The 17,807-nt window shown below is 35.9% G+C and overlaps 1 protein-coding gene across 2 annotated transcripts in view; it reads right to left on the bottom strand.

Moving 5' to 3' along the window:
- Pex6 (peroxisomal biogenesis factor 6) overlaps nt 1-17,807 on the bottom strand; it is a 338,534-nt gene that overhangs the window by 125,584 nt on the left and 195,143 nt on the right. For both annotated transcript variants that reach the window (XR_016548921.1, XM_090398889.1), the window contains exon 10: nt 15,173-15,321. Coding sequence is in view for 1 of the 2 variants with exons in the window: in XM_090398889.1 (XP_090255015.1) it covers nt 15,173-15,321 (149 nt within the window). In the remaining variant the exon portion in view is untranslated. The remainder of the gene's footprint in view (nt 1-15,172; nt 15,322-17,807) is intronic.

The raw sequence follows: 17,807 nt of genomic DNA, 5'->3' as shown, positions 1-17,807 counted from the left end.
TACCGATGATCACTAATTAGATGGTAGTTATTCAAGTGTTCAAGAAGGTGACTGTTGATAACCTTCTTCATTACTTTAGATAAAACTGAGGCAATAGCAATAAGTCGGGTGTAGGGTGGATAAATGCCAGCTGAGTACAGTTTAGTGAATAGATGATAAAGAAGGTGTTAGTTCAGGGAAATATTGCTTGAGCATAAATGATAGGATTCCACCAAGACTGGCTGCCTTTCAGGGGTGAATGCTGGTCTTGAAATCCAGGCTTCTTGTTATCATTCAGGGAGCGAGAGGTGTGATTGAAATCTGATTATCGGAATAATGAATTACAGGTAACCCTCGTATAACACAGATGTTAGGTTCCATAGAAATGCAAAGTTATATAAATCACGTTATGTGAGACTCAGATCACATACAAAAAAGTACGGTTATGTTCTGAAATCGTTTTTTTTTTTAAATTATATAAACAACAATGACATATCCAACAAAAATATATTTTTATTTAATTCAGGTAATTCATGTAAGTTAAGAAAACATAAACTATGACACAAATACATAGTATAAAAATTACAAATTGTAATTAAGCTTCATGGCACGTAATGCATAAATGTTTTAGGCAAAATAAAAATAAGTGCATATTTTAATCTTTCACAGCACGAGGATTTGAGGATCGGTTAATAAACAGTTTTGTCATGTATTCACCTGATGCATTACTACAAAACAGTAGAGTAATTCTGTCTTTGGAAACTTTGAATACAGGAGCTGATCTTTCATTTTTCGAAATATAGGCATTTTGTGTGTTTTGGCATTTTTTTCCAATATAACCCAGATTCATTAGCATTAAACATCTGGTCTGCATTATAAATGTTTATAAACAGGAGCCATGAGATGCATTGTTCTAGGCAAAGGAGGAAGTAATTTGCCATGACCATCTATGGAGGAGTTGGAAGAGGAGAATGAAGCCATGAATGAAGAATGACATCAGCCTTGTCTTTAGGTGATATTACATTGCTACTGTTAGGGGTGTGAAAGAGGAGGAAGCACAGATCAACAGACACTGCTTATGGTCCGTCGCCAAAGCTATTGGCAAAGGACCAAAAGGTGCGACTGCTAGTGGCATAAGCAGCAAGACTTTTTACATTTATCTTCATTGAATTTAAACTTTGCCCTTTCAATGGCAGTTTTATAAGTACTGCAACCCACTTTGTAGACTGTGAAAGAACCTGGTGGTTTGGACTCATGCTTCTTGTGAAAGTTTGTTTACTTTTCTTAGACAGCCTTGGCACACTTCTTGGAGACCCATGGTTTAGACATAAGTTTGGAAATTTCAGTTTCAGAGTCAGAAATGAAAACTTACATTCCAACATGGATTATTTCTGTAACAAGCTCACAACAGGTATCTGAATAAGAAGAATAAAACAGTAGTCTGACCATAAAAAGTAAAAGTAACCACGAGGAGTCAAAGTTGTGTAAGTCATCGCATTTGTCATCCTTGTAATGCCAGAACATGCAAGTTGTGAATGGCTGAAGGAAGGAAGAACATTCCAAAAGAGATGAAACCTGGATGAGATTGTGATCTGAATTACCAAGAGGAGCAGTTACTTGATTAACTGCTAACTGGATTACCTCACTGACTATGTCAATGTTGATAGTGATGTCTTCATGCTCATTCAGGAAATGAAAGTGTACAGAGGATTAGAAATTGGAAGTAACCATTACTTAGTACTAAGATAAAAATAGATCTCACATTGAAAAGAACAATATGTAAGAAATTTATAAAAATAATTCAAGTTAAACAGCTTTTAAAAGTAAATTGTAGATTGACTATACAAACATTATTGGAAAAAAAAAAAATGAAACAAACTGAAAACAGGAACCAAACCTTGGAGTCTCAGTGGCAAACTCTGAAGAAGACATTGACTGATTCAGCTAGGGAGGTCTGAAAAGTTCTCGGCATCGACCACAGATGGCAACACTATCGGCAAGATTTTTTTTTCTAAGTTTGTATATCTGTCATCATAAGTATCCATGTGAAATTGCAAGTCGTTCTATTGAGTAGTTTGTTTTATATAGCTGTCTGAAGCAAAAGTGTTGTCTATATCCCTTGAAATGGATAAAATCCATTATCCATTCATGCGGTTATAAAATTCCTTGTAAAAGAAGGTTTAACGGCAAAATAAATTCATTTGAAGTTCATAAAAGTTTATGGGCACTCTTCTCCTTCGTTTTCGACAATTAAGAAATGGGCTGCCAAGTTTAAACATGGCCGTACCAGCCTTGAAGATGATCCATGTGAAGGACGCCCAAAAAGAGTAACACCATATTCCCCAGAAATCATTGGTCAAGTGCACGATATGGTACTGGATGACTGGTGAGTCAAAGTAAGTGAAGTTGCTGAGACTATAGGCATTCCAAAAGAACATGTAAGATATATTTTGCATGAAGAATTGCAAATGAAAAAGCTTTGCACAAGATGGATGCCGAGCTTGCTCACAGCAGATCAAAAATGCACTCGCATGAAAATATCTGAACAGTGCTTGGAGCATTTTAACAAGAATAAAACTGATTTTGTGCATCGATTTATTACAACGGATGAGACTTAGATTCACCATTACACACCAGAATCCAAACAGCAGTCAAAAGGGTGGACAGAAGCCGGTTGTTCAGCGCCAAAGAAGACAAAGTCTGTTCCATCAACAGGAAAGGTCATGGCATCGGTGTTTTGGGATGCTAAAGGCAATTTTTTTACTAATTATCTTGAAAAGGATAAAACAATAACTGGGGAATATTATTCCAATCTTTTAACCAAACTAGATAAAAAAATTCGTGAGAAAAGACTCGGTTTGCAGAAGAAAAAAATCATCTTTCATGAGGACAATGCACCTGCCTACAGAGGTGTTTTTTGGCAATGAGAAAATTAAGGGATCCGCACTATGAATTGTTGGAATATCCACCCTATTCCCCAGATTTGGCTCCTGTGACTTGTATCTCTTCCCCCAAAACTAAAACTCTTCCTCGCTGATCAGCATTTTTCTTCGAATCAAGAGATGATTGCAACTGTAGAGTGGTATTTTGCAGATCTTACTGAGAACCACTACAGGGATGGGATATTGGCACTGGAATAAATGTATTAGTCTTAAGGGAGATAATGTTGAAAAATAAAAATAATTTTGAAATTATAAATTCGTTTTTTCATTGTTAGGCTGAGAACTTTTCAAACCATCCTCATATGTGGTGAAGTTGTCTGCAAGGATAGAAAAATAAGAATACCATGGTAGACCCAGGGTCAAAGCTATAGGGGTGCTTAAGGGTCAAAGCTGTATAACTGAGAGGAGACCTCCACATAGCCTTTAAAGGAATGCGGAGAACCGACCAGGGCTTCTGACCTAATGTCCAATCCTCACCTTCTCGTGGTGCACCCTGTTGGGTATCTACTTTGATACTGAACGAACGAGGATGGGCTGGCAATTTGGGATTTAGCCGACCAAATTGTATTCTTATTGGTTAAACCAAAATAAAAAATGATGGTACAACATGACAAAATTTCATGCCGGCTGGGGCGTCGCCCGGTTAAACAAGGCCCGCGTTGTTTTCGCCAGGGAACCAGGGCGAACAGCGAAAAGTCAGCTACTGGAACAAATCTGAAAACAAACCCCAACTCAACATCACCAGAGTTAAAGATCGGTACTATCAACGTAAGAAGCCTGAATGGCAAAGAAATGGAGCTAGCTGAGGAATTAGATAAGTACCAGATCGACATAATAGGGGTGACTGAAACAAAAAAGACCAAAACTGGTGAGATCTTTCTGAGCAATAAATACAAAATGTTATATTCAGGCAATAACAATCAAGGAAAAGAAGGAGTAGCCATAGTATTCAACACAAAATACGAGGCTAATCTTCTTGAATGGCAGTCAGTCTCAAGTAGAGTAATGTGGGCAAATATGAGAATGGGGAACTGGACAATGAGACTTATTTGCGCCTATGGTCCCACAGAAGGTTCTACTAAGGTAGAAGTGGAGGAATTTTTTGAGGCTTTAGAAAAAGCAACTGACACAATGAAAAAGGAAAAGTTGGTCCTTGTTGGGGATCTAAATAGTAGAGTAGGAAATAATTGTAAGACATACAAAAATATTTTGGGAAAATTTGGAGAAAAGAGCAAAGATAATAATAATGGCAAATATCTGTTGGATTTCTGCTCAGGACATGGACTGGTTATTACTAACACCATGTTCCAACATAAAAATGTGCACAAATTCACATGGAGAGAAGAGGCTAGGAATAAGAAAAGTCTCATTGACTACGTTATTGTTGATAGTGATGTTTTCTCCCTGGTGCAGGACACCAGAGTGTACAGAGGATTTGAAATTGGAAGTGATCACTATTTAGTCTTGAGTAGGATAAAATTGAATTTCATATTGAAAAGAATAACATGTAAGAAAGTTTTAAAGCGAATAAAAGTTGAGCAGCTCTCAGATGTAAACTGTAGACAAAAATACAGAAATATTATTGAAAAGAAAATGAAAGAGTTTGAGAACAGGAATCAAACCTTGGAGATTCAGTGGCAAACTCTGAAGGAAACATTGATTGATTCTGCCAGAGAGGTATGTGGTGAGGTTGTGTGCAAAGATAAAAAAATCAGAACTCCCTGGTGGACACAGGAAGTTAAAGAGGCAGTGAAGGAAAAGAAGAAAGCATATCAAAAGTTCCTGTCAAATAAGTCAACTTGTGCTCTTAGAGAATATAGAGACAAATGCAAGAAAGCTAAACAGTGTGTAAAACTAGCTAAACAAAAGTCATGGGAGGACTTTGGCAAGAATATAGAAAATAAATATCAAGAAGGTGGCAAAATATTCTGGAGGTTGTTGAAGAAGCTTAGGAATGGAGGAAAGAGTGCTGTAAAAGGAATTAGAGATAATAAAGGTGAAATGAAAACAGGAGAAAAAGATATCCTTGAAGTATGGAGTAATTACTTTGAAAAACTGCTAAATGAAACAAGCAGTGATGACAGCACAGTGATAAAAAACACTGACCAGGCATGCAGTCAGGAATACATATCCATACTTGAAGTAGAAAAAGCCATCAAAGGCTTGAAATGTGGAAAGGCAGCAGGAGTAGATGATATTCGACCAGAAATGCTGAAGTATGGTGGTATAAGAGTCTTACAGTGGCTGCACTGCATAGTTCAGAAAGCCTGGACAGAGGGACGAATTCCCGATGATTGGAGTAGAGCTCTCATAGTACCCATATATAAAAAGGGAAATAAAACTGAATGTGAGAATTACAGAGGTATTTCCCTACTGAGTGTTCCTGGCAAGATCTATGCAAGTATACTTGAGAAACGGTTGAGAAGAATTGTGGAAGAAAAGCTTGGTGAAGAACAAGCTGGATTCAGGCCATATAGCAGCTGTCAGGATCAGATCTTCACTTTACGACAAATAGTCGAGAAAGCATGGGAATATAACAAAGATCTGTATTTAAGTTTTGTCGATTTGGAAAAGGCATATGACAAGGTGCCAAGAGAGAAGCTATTCAATACGCTGCAGTTATATGGTGTCAATGGGGCATTATATCAAGCAATACTTAGTCTTTATTTGAGTTGTGAGTCAGCAGTTAGAATTGAAGGAAGTACAGGAAGATGGTTTAATGTCAAATCTGGTGTAAGACAAGGATGTACATTATCCCCTCTGTTATTCATTATCTATATGGATCACATTATGAAGGAATGTGGTATTATACCTGATATCAAAATTGGAGATGTTAATGTCAGCTCTTTGCTTTATGCGGATGATGTTATACTTCTAAATAAATCTGCTACAAGTCTGCAAGATTCTCTGACTAAATTGAATAGCTGTTGTAATAGATATGGTATGAAGGTCAGCAATAAAAAGACAAAGACAATGAAAATAGGCAGAATCATTGAAAATGTCAACTGTGTTGTGAATGGAGAACCTGTGGAACAAGTAAAACATTTCAGCTACTTAGGCACAATTTTTACTGAAGATGGTAAACTAAATATAGAAATAGACAACAGAATCAGTAAAGCTGGTATCGTGGGAAGTCAATTGAATAAATTCATATGGAATAAGAAAGAAATTAGTCGGAACACTAAATTAGCTGTATACAAGACTGTGTTCAAACCAATTTTAACTTATGGATCTGACAGCTGGGTCAGAAGTAAAACACTTGACCAAAGACTAGAGACCGCAGATATGAGAGTCCTGAGAAAGATTAGAGGCGTGAACAGATGGCATCAATGGCAATATCATATTAAAAATGAGGATATTAGGAAAGAACTTGACATTGTCAGCATCCAGGAATGCGTTAGCAGAGCTAATCTCAGATGGTATGGTCACTTAAATAGAATGGGAGAGGAAAGATTAGCAAAACAAGTGTTCTCTGCCAGGTTGGCAGGAAAACGACCCAGAGGAAGACCAAGATATAGGTGGATTGATACGGTACAAAGTGCCTTAGACGATAGAAATATAAGATCTGATAATGTTGGAGTCTTGACCAGTAACAGACTGATTTGGAGGAAAATTGTAGATAGGAAGTTAGTAATGATGTAATTTTTTCATGTAGTACTGTCATATCCTGTACACCCCTTGAGGGTACATGGCAGGAATTTGATGATGATGATGATGGTAGACCCAAGAAATTAAAGAAGAAGTCCTAGAAAAGAAGAAAGCATATCAAAATTTCCTAGTAAATAAGTCAGCAGATGCCCTAAAAGAATACAGAGAAAATGTAAGAAAGCTAAGATATACGTAAAAGTAGCTAAACAAATGTCATGGGAAGACTTTGGTAAGAGTATACAAAATAAATCAGGAAGGTGGTAAAATACTCTGGAGGCTATTGAAGAAGCTTAAAAATGGATTGAAATGGAATGCAAAGATGATAAAGATGACATTAAAATTGAAGATAAGGATATCCTAGATATCTGAAGTAATTACTCTGAAAGACTATTTTCAAAATGAATGCAAAGAGGAGTACATATTAATACTTGAGATAGAAAAAGCCATCAAAAACTTGAAACATGGAAGGGCACCTGGAGTAGATGATATTCGACTAGAAATGCTTAAGTATGGAGGTATAAAAATTTTGCAGTGGCTACATTGCATAATTCACTTGAAGTGAATTATGCAATGTACAATCATGTGAATTATTCAATTCACATGATTGAAGTGGAGCTCTCATTGTACACATCTATAAAAAAAAAAGGGAATAAAACTGAATGTGAAAATTACAGAGGAATTTCTCTATTAAGTGTTCCAGGTAAATTTATGCAAGAATATCTGAAAATAAGTTGTGGAAGAGAAACTTGGAGAACAAGCTGAGTTCAGGCAAAAAGAAGTTGACACATCAGATTTTCACTTCACGACAAATAATTGAGAAACTGTGGGGATATGACAAAGATCTCTACTTAAGTTTTGTAGATCTAGAAAAGACATACAACAAGGTTTTATATAATGAAAACTGTGGTGAATTCATCACTAAAAAATTTGGTTACGATATGTCGATGACGTCCTTGCAGTCTGGGATCATCCCGAACATGAATTACACCTGCTTCTAGACAAAATAAACCTTCTTCACCCTCGCATCAACTTTATGCTAGAAAAAGAATCTCCACAGGGTATCTCCTTTCTGGATTAACACATTCAAAGAAAAGAAGATGGTTCCATTGCCACCCTTGTCTATTGTAAGCCTACACTTTCAGGTCGCTACATTCACAATTCTTCCGTTCATCATCCATCTCAGAAATTTGGCATCATTAAATCACTAGTTACCAGAGCACATAATTTCTGCTCCTCTGAATAATCTTTAAACCAAGAACAAGAAATAATCAAAAATACAGCCACACTAAATGGATATAATCTTAAAACAACTCAAAAAATCATCAGTCACTTCCCCACACATCAACCTAGACAAGAAGAAGCCCATAGGATTCCCATACCCTATGTCAAAGGCATCTCCGAACGTCTTTCAAAAATTATGAAGAAATACAATTTTGCCACTACTTACAAACCCATGAACCAGATCCATAACTTGTTAACTTCTCCTAAGGACAAACTCTCACCTCTGATGTTACCTGGCATTTATGAGATCCCATGCTCCTGAAAATTGTCTTACTTTGGACAGACAAGTAGATCTGTTCAGAAATGCATCTCGGAACATCAAGACCATATTTGTCTTTTAAAACCGCAAAACTCTGGTCTATCTCTCAACACGGAGTTCAAACCCAAACCATAGGATCTATTGGGAAAAGTCAAAACTTTTATATACATCTTTATTTAAACATAAACTTCTACATAAAGAAAGTGCTGAAGTCCTACTACACAGACCAAGTTTAAACCGCAACGACGTTCTTACTATTCCTAAAGTATGGGAAATTGTCATACAAAATTGTGTAAAATAGTCTCTTTATATATGTTCCCCCCCCAGTTATATTTTAATTTACTTCTATAACACGTTACTGCATGCATATTGAGATTCCATTGTAATCATGCATCCTAACTGTATGTTATTCCTAGTATTTGAATTACTGTACTGATGATGTCCCAAGATACTTGGGATGAAATATTTACGTATTAAAACTAATCATTGTGGTTATACGTGTATTTTTAGATACGACAAGGTGTCCAGAGAAAACCTTTTTCAAAACACTACAATTATATGGGGTGAATGGAACATTATACACAGCAATACATAGTATATATATTTAAGTTGTCAGTCAGCAGTTAAAATTGAAGGAAATACAGGAAGATGGTTTGATGTAAAATTAGAGATAAAACAAGGATGCACATAATCCCCACTCTTATTCATCATCTATATGGATCACATTCTGAAAGAAAGTGGCATCAGGTCTGATACTGGAATTGGAGATGTCAAACTTAGCTCACTGCTTTATGCAGCAGATGATGCTGTACTCCTAAACACATCTAGTGAAAGTCTCTGGAATTCACTAACTAAATTGAATAACAGCTGTAACACATTTGGCATGAAAATTAGCAATAAAACTATGAAAATAGGCAGGAGCATAGAAAACTTTGGCTGCATTCTAAATGGAGATCCTATAGAACAAGTAAAATATTTCAGCTATTTATGCACAGTTTTCAGTGAAGATAGCAGGCTAAATCTGGAAGACAACAGAATAAGCTAAGCTGGTATGGTGGGTAGCCAGCTGAATAAATTTATATGGAATTAGAGAGAAATTAACCAAAACACCAAACTAGCAGTATACAAGATAGTGTTCAAACCAGTTTTAAGTTCTGGATCTCAGAGTTGGGTTAGAAAGCACTGCACTTGGTGAAAGACTAGACACTACAGATATAAGGTTTCTAAGAAAAATTAGGGAAGTGAACTGATGGAATCAATGGCAATATCATAATAAAAATGAAGATATTAGAAAGGAACTAGATATCATTAGTATTCAAGAATGTGTCAGCAGATCTAATCTAAGGTGGTATGGCCACTTAAATAGAACGGGCGAAGAAAGATTAGCAAAACAAGTGTTTGATGCCAAAATGGCAGGAATGAGACCCAGAGGAAGACCAAGGTTGGATTAAGTGCCTTAGAAGCACAGAATGTTAGATATGACAATATTGGAGCACTCGAAAGTAATAGATTGATTTGGAGGGAAATTATTGATAGGAGTTTAATAATGATGTAAATCTGATGTTAACATTCCTTGTTTGAGTGGAGTTGGATGCTGCATGGCCATGGATGATTTTGTGGGGAGATTAGACTCACTTTCACCTGAATGGAGCCATGAATACCCACAATTGGTGGGTATGGACTACACAAAACCCATATGCAAGCCAACAAATTCCTTTGCATGCACCCAAAGTAGCTGTCTGTGAGTTTGTAGCTTTGTTCCATTCTTCTTTGTGGACATTCGCCATTTGGGTCCTGTTCAGCTACTGCCAAGAGGTATTGCAATACAATAAACAATTGTATTGCCATGGATAATACAGCATGAATACCTGTGCATGAATTCAGTCGTTTTCATGTAGGATGGGGTCCCTCAACAGATCGATCGATTCATACAGGAGGTTCTTTGAAAACATTTCACAGTAGCCAGAATGATCAGCCATGCATTTCCCATTGCATGGCTGCCCCATTCACCTGATCTCACCCCCTGCGAATTCTGGCTAAACGGATTTTTCAAAGTTTATCAGGATCATCTATTTTTCACTGCTGGATAACTTTCCAGCAGTGAAAAATAGCATGTATGCAACATCAGTCCGACTGGTTACATTCTGCCATTGTAAACACTGTGCAAAGGATGCAGTTTCTGGAATACCGGGAAATGCAGATCACTGAACAGTACAGCCCATGAATGCACAATGGAAGTGAATAAAAATATGTTATTTATGTTCTTGTAGCTGTTCTTCTTATACACACAGTTAAAGTTGCTACATCTACATTCAGTACATCACACTGCACTCCATGGTGGTGACTTTTGGAATTAATTTTTTTTTCTCTCAGTGATTGCTTCCAGATTTCCCACAATCTATTCCTGCAAAGTTTCAGAGCATTTGGATCACTGGATGGTGCTCCACAAGGCCTTATAATCAGCATTCCACAATCCTAATATCATTTTTAACATTCTCCTTTACACACTCACTCTCTCTCTCTCTCTCCACTGTATCAGAATCACAATGAAAACCAGGAGACCAGACCTGTGCACAACAATCCAAATGAGGTCTCATCAAAATGATAATCCTTAGTTTTACACGTGAAAGTTTGTTTCAGCATTGCAATTATCTTTTGAGTTGTTTTTGCAATCTTTGCTACATGGCCCCTGAACTTCAACTTCCTATCTATTAACACTTCAAGTTCCCTAGCCTGATCAGTTTCTTCTAGCAGAATCCCACCAATATAATACAACATTGGATATCTAATCATGCCAAAGTGCATGCTTTACATTTACTGACATTGATCCTAGCCTATTCAAATATTCTGCAAGTACTGCATATCAGCAGCATTCCTGATTACCCTACCTATCTTTGCATCATCAGCAAATAGCTGTATGTCACCTCTCAAATCCTTCCCAATATCATTTATGTACAGATTGAATAACAGTGGACTAAGGACTAATCCTTGTGGTACACAAGATGTTTTAAAGTAAACACAGTTTGATGGTTTTCTGCTTTGTAAAGCAAAGAATTCTGAGGTGTAAGAGGATGTTACCTGGTTTTGGCAAAACTCTTTTCAAGCATATCTGCAATTGCTTTTGGATAAGCTCATCAATTTTGTTCCAGGATTGAACAGAGATGAGTGGAATATCTCCCTTCATTTTGTATTTGTTCTTAAACTTCTTTTGGTATTGCTGGTGACAGAAGATGTGATCTGGATCCACAAGTCCTTTTGACCATGAGAGCGAATGTATCATGCTTAAGCACAATTGAAAGCAGTAAATTTTCTCCAGTGGAGTATCCATTGAAAATATCTCAAGGCTTGTTTGGGGGTTTCTTAGCTGCTGTGCATTCTGAATCTCACCATTTGCAGAAGTGGAAACCTTTTCATGTTTTAGGTATTACATTGCTAAAGAATGTATTATACATTCTGTAATATGATTCACTGCTTACCAGGAGGTGCTGACTGTGGCAAAATCAAATTCTGCCAAGACTGAAATTAGCTTAATCTATTTCCCACAGTAATAACCTTGATGGGGTACATGACTGCCTATGTAACAGGGTGGATATCATGGGAAAATTATTGCTCCCATAGATATTATCTTCTACTTTCCATTTAAACAGTGGGAAAAAGGATGGCGAACTGTTACGTCAACAGCATTGAATGTTTGGAAAGGCACATGGATAAAGATGTTATTTCCTGCGTTTAGGGGGGGGGGGAGACAAGTTATCATTGTCTCCACAAAAAACTTCCTCTGATGTTAGTGTGTGCATTACTACACAGAATACTGTGACCATTTAAATTTTGAATTCTCCATTAAGAGAATGAGGGAAAGGGAGTCAGCCACTGCAACATGAGTCATTAAGGTTATCCTGGAATATATCTGTACAAGGTGATAGATAGTGAAAAGATTTTGCTTTTATGTAACTGGCAACAGGGTTTAAAAAAAAAAAAAAAGAAAAATATTATAATTCTGGACTTTGTTTATATTATTTATGATCTCCAAAAGTAGAAGTACACTTTTACTTCAGCAGAAACATACCTTACCTTGATGGACCTGTGGTTTCAGTCTGGATTTCTCCATGACTTCAGGTCATAAAGAGTCCAGCTATTCCTGTCTTGGGCCTTTCTTATCCATTTTCTTCCAACTTTCTTAATCATTGGGTCTTCCCACCTTAAGGCTGGTCTTCCAGGTTTCCTTTTGGTATCTCTCGGATACCAGTTTGTAACTCTGACTGTCCATCTGTTGTCTCTCATTCTGATGAGATGTCCAACCAATCTTCTTTTGCTGTTATAGATTGTTTTTATTATATCTGTGAGTCCAGACTTCTACCTGATTTCTGTGTGTCTTACGTGGTCTATTTGTTTATATTGCATATTCTTCTTTCTATTACATGTTGAGTTGTTATTAAGCTTTGTTCTTCTTTTAAAGTTGTGTTCCATGTTTCCCTGCCATAAGTTAATGCTGGTAAGATGTGACTATTGAAAAGATGGGCTTTCATGTCTATATCTATGTTTTGGTTGGTAATTGTTGATTTTATTTTGTTGAAGGCTATCCAAGCAGCTCTTTTTCTCCTTGCTATTTCATTTGATATATCATTATTCATTTTTATGGACTGGCCGAGGTAGATGTATTCTTCAACTTTTTCGATGGTGTGAGATTCTAGAGTGATTGTATGATCTTTACAGTATTTGTTTTTCATCCATCTTGTTTTGTAAGGGTGTATTTCCAATCCAATTTTTTGGAAGTTTTAGCTTATGTTATTCGGCATTGATTCCAAGAGTTTGGGTGAGTGATATATTAATAGCACATCATCGGCAAATAATAGGAAATTTAATATTTCACCATCAATGTTTATTCCATCTTTCATGTAAATTTTTTGAATGATGCTGTCCAGAGTAGATGTGAAGAGATTAGGTGATAAGACATCACCATGACGTACTCCTCTACTTAAGTTAATTTTAATCAGGTGATTGAAAAGGGTGATATTTGTTGTGCTTTCTTTGTAGATATCTTTTATGAGTTGGAAGTATGCTTTTTCTACGCCTTGTTCTATTAAAGCTTGGAATACTGCATTATGCTCAACAGTGTCAAATGCCTTTTTAAAATCTATAAAAAGAAGACAAAGTGGGATCTGGTATTCTCTGCATCTTTCTGTTAGCTGAGTAATAGTTTGAATTTGATCTATTGTTGAAAAGCCTTTTTTGAAACCAGCCTGTTCTTTGCAGCTATTTTCATTGATGGAGGTTTGTATTCGGTTTAGGATGATTCTGGCAAATATTTTATGTGTGTGCTAATAGACAGATAGATCTGTAGTTACTGATATCGTCTTTATTATCTTTTTTATGCAGAATTATGGTCGTTGATGTTTTCCATTCAGTAGGTACTTTCCTTAATTGTATATATCGGGTAAGCCTTTCTGCTAGAGCTTTAAAGAGAATTTTGTCCACCCATTTTTAATTCATTAGATTTTATAAAGTCAATTCCTGGTGATCGGTCATTTTTCATATGGTGGATAGCCGTTTTTATTTCTTCAGGTAGGACAGATGGTATTTCCAGATTTTCCAAATTTTCGTCTGGTACTGGGGCTGTGATTATTTGTTTAGATGAGTAAAGGTTCTCATAAAATGATTTTACTATTTTTTCCATTTCACCTCTGTTTGTGTGTCTGTTTCCTTGATTGTCTATGAAGGCTGACGGTAGTGGTTGCTTTAGATTTATTTCTTTTTCTACTTTTTTTAGGCTACTGCAGAGCTTAAAATTGGCAGAAGCAGCTTAGCTGCTTCTGCCAATTTTGTTGTTCTATATATGTTATAGTCGTCTTTGATATTCTGCCTCAGTTGTTTACAAATAATTTTATATTCTAGACGACCTTTTCCTGTATCTTTCAGTATTCTTCTTTTCTTCAATAGTTCTATTGTTCTTGCTGATAGGCGTTCCCCTGGTCTTAGGAGGAAGTTCATATGAGGTTTTTCTTTGCAGTTCATTAATTTATTGTTAAAGTTTGTTAAATCTTCGTCGATGTCATTTTTTAATTTCCAGTCGGTTTCTTCCACCTTTTTTCTAAATTCTTCTGGGTTTATCTGTTTTGAGCATTTTTTATGGTTGGACTGTGCTTGTATGTGTTCTTCATTTTTTTTATATATTTTGAGAGTGGCTCTTATTGGACGGCGGTCTGAATGAATGTCGCAGTAAGTTTTCCCAATGACTTCAACATTTTTTATTATTCTTTTGCAATCTGTTAGGATGAAATCAATTTCATTTCTTGTCTCTCCATTTAAAGATTGCCAAGTCCATCTTTTTCCAGTTCACTTTTTAAAGAAACTATTCATAATGTACAGCCTTTCTGCTTCTACAAATTCTGCCAGGAGTTCACCTCGTCATTTCTTTCCCCTTTCCCCCAATGTCCAATGTATTTTTCTTCAATAAATCCTGTACCAATCTTTGCATTGAAATCTCCACACATTATTGTGTATGTTGTTTTTTTCAGTACTGTTTCTTGTAGGTGTTCATAGAAATTTTCTATTTCTTCTTTGTCAGCTGTTGAGGTGGGTGCGTAGGCTACTATTATTTTTATTGTTATGGATTCTCCAATTTTTAATATTAGTGTTCCTAGTCGTTCAGAATGGATTGTACAAGAAATAATATTTTTAGTTAGCTTTTCATTTATGATGAAGCCAACTCCTCCAGCCCTTGTAGGTTCCCAGGAAAATTTGGTTGCCATTGTTCCATTTTGCTGTTAATTCAGAGATTCTTCGGGTTTCACAGATAGCAAGGACATCAAATTTTACATTTTGCAGTTCTTGAAACAGGAAATCAATACGGGAGTCAGAAGACAGAGTTCAAGTGTTGAAGGTAAACCAATAAATAGGGTCGAATTTCCAGATGGTAGTCTACCTTCCTCAGCAGAAACATACACTTGGATAAAAATAATTAAAATTAAAAGTTCTGTGGCAGCAAATCAAAATTTACTGTTTCCATTTAACATTTAAAAATATATATAAGAAATCATCACATATCACAAATAATAATACTTACCTGCACATTAATTTGATGTAAAAATGCAGAAAGTACTTCACTACTTAATTTAAGTTGTGAAGTGGTTGCTACAGCAATTACTGGATAGTCTCCACTACAGGAGTTCAAGTATTTGAGTGTCTCACCAAAAGTGTTTAATATTCTGGGATCTTAAAAAAAACATTATTAACTAAATCATCAACAGAACCCAACAGATTTTTTATTAATGATATAACAAGTAAATAAATTTATAAATGATGTCTCATTTATATATCAACTTAAAGTATATTCAAATGAAAGAAAATGCAGTTCAACATTATGTCTGGGAAAAGCCTATAAAATTCATCATTTTATTCCTGAAAATTTGCTGTGAGAGAGAGCCAGAACTATTGCAATGCTGCCTATCATACCTTGCCTTAAATTTATTTAGTGAAAAATATGCTTGCATATTTCTCAAGCAACATATTCCATACATTTTACAACACAAAAATCCAACCCTCTTGCTTCTCACTTTTATTCAATTTCCAGAAATACTCCTGGTAACTTAATTAAAATGAATTTGGATTCGTGCTACACTGTGAATGTTCGGTTTATTTAGTGTCCATGCAGAATTGATTTTTATCTGTTTATTGCATTTTTCCCCTTAGAAAATTATTGTTTTTTAGTACATTATTGCTGATTTTCATGTCTTTATAGTATTTGGTGTTTTCATAACTTTTTTTTGAGATATTGCAAAATTAAATAATAGTGTAAAATGGCCCCAAAAATACACAAGAAATGGAACCCTAACAAGAATAATGAAGTTGAGAACAAGGCTTACCCTGCTGAAAAAAAAATTGAGGATACTGAAAATGAATTAACTCCTAAAATTGCAAAATTAAAAGATTATTATGCAGACAACATGAGAATTACAAATAAGTTGAGAGGCATTTTAAGAAACACAGGAAGGACAGAAAAAAAAAAGAAAAAAAATAGGTGACAAAATGAGAAATGACAAAGCACAGAATCAGGTAAGCTACTGCATAAAGGAATCAAATAAGTAAATTTGTTATAAAATGAAGGATATCGTTTGGTATGTTGATTTCTTCATAAAACATGCCAAATGATGACCGCGCCATAACTGGGTTTTCCTGGAGCACAAATCAAAAATATAACTGATGCAATTGAAAAAGAGAAAGTAAAAGTAAAAGATGGTAATTCCATGAAGTACAAATGATTTAACTAGCAATAAGTTCAGTATGAGAGAAGAAGTCTACCACTGCTTCTTTCAAATTCGACTCTTTTCCATGCAGTGGATATCTTTAGGAGAAAGAAGCTTCTAAGTTCATCATATCATCCAAAAAATCCACAATCTGGCTGCTTCTCAGCTACAGGATGATCACTCTCCTCAATTATATCCTCAGATGCTATTTTCCTGACTTAACACTCTTAAATCCAGGATTTCCTCAGTAACTCTATAAATTTTCTTTTCTTGCTCCCATATGACTTGCACTCAGTGAGCTAATCATCCACATTTCACTTTTTGCGAATTTAGGCTTGGATGATGATTTAAGCTCATCTTCACGTTCAATAGAATGAAAATAGCAAAATGAAATAATTAAACAGAGGTTTAATGGTTCTAATATTTCACCTCTGTCACAAAGACATCCTCTACGGTACAAATATAAAAAACTGTAATAACACATACAAAAACACAAACAATAAGTAGGAGATGCTAGACAAAAAGCCAAATGTCCTTAGGGCATCCTCTATGGCAGTTGGGCAGGTCTAAAAATTACAGTTTTCCATGAAACATTCGTTCTTAGAGATCTCCTGCCTAATTGACTTGGACGTGGAAAAGAGTAAACCAAGATAAAATTTCATATTTCTCAAGCAACACGTTCCATACATTTTACACCACAAAAATCTAGCCCTTGTAAAATTCGATGTACCTTGGAATTTTATAAGTGCTTTACATCGACTTTTACAGAGGTCACATCTAAAAAGACTGTACTATAAAAATAACATTTTAAAAACAATATATTTAATCTTATGATAAATTTAACTTGGCCAAAACATAGTAAACAAAGAATGGGTAAAGTTTGCAAGAAACAAAAGAAAATGTTATGTCACTCCAACCTATATGTTATTGTTTAAGTAAGTGCTTTTGAAACCATTGTTTACTAGCTCTATGGATGCCCACCATCAAGGTCATTCTTAAAAGGGACGGCACAATTCACAAGTAATTCCGATATCCGTCTAATTGGATTTGTGTAGTATACTTGGAGAAGAAAGAACGGGTTGGTCAAAACAGAAGATCAAAGAATCGCACCGTATTCTTCACGGGTCTCAACACTTCACGCAAGGCCCCAGAAACGGTGAAATAAAAAGGCATTGAAGATCGACAGAAGACAATCGGCAGTTAGAGGCAGAAATATCAGGAGTAGGATCCAGAGGCCAGTACGTTATTGCTAGCCATGCCAGAGGAGAAGCCGATGGGAATGACAAGAGAACAGCCAATGTAAATACCCGAGGTAGTTTCGGTCAGATGTCTTTTGCTGCGGGAGGTCAACCAAAGCCTATGGCCGCAGAGCAAACTTCGAGTGCTGGAGAACTTGCCCGTATGCTGAAATCCCTTTCCTGAGCTATTCGAGTGCCAGAGATTTGCAGTACAAAG

Source organism: Typopeltis vanoorti, chromosome 10 (genome assembly GCF_054136105.1).
Source record: "Typopeltis vanoorti isolate ZY-2024b chromosome 10, IOZ_Tvanoo_1.0, whole genome shotgun sequence".
Classification (NCBI taxonomy): Eukaryota; Metazoa; Arthropoda; class Arachnida; order Uropygi; family Thelyphonidae; genus Typopeltis; species Typopeltis vanoorti.
Note: the sequence above shows the minus strand (reverse complement) of the source record. Positions and strands in the feature narration are given on the sequence as shown.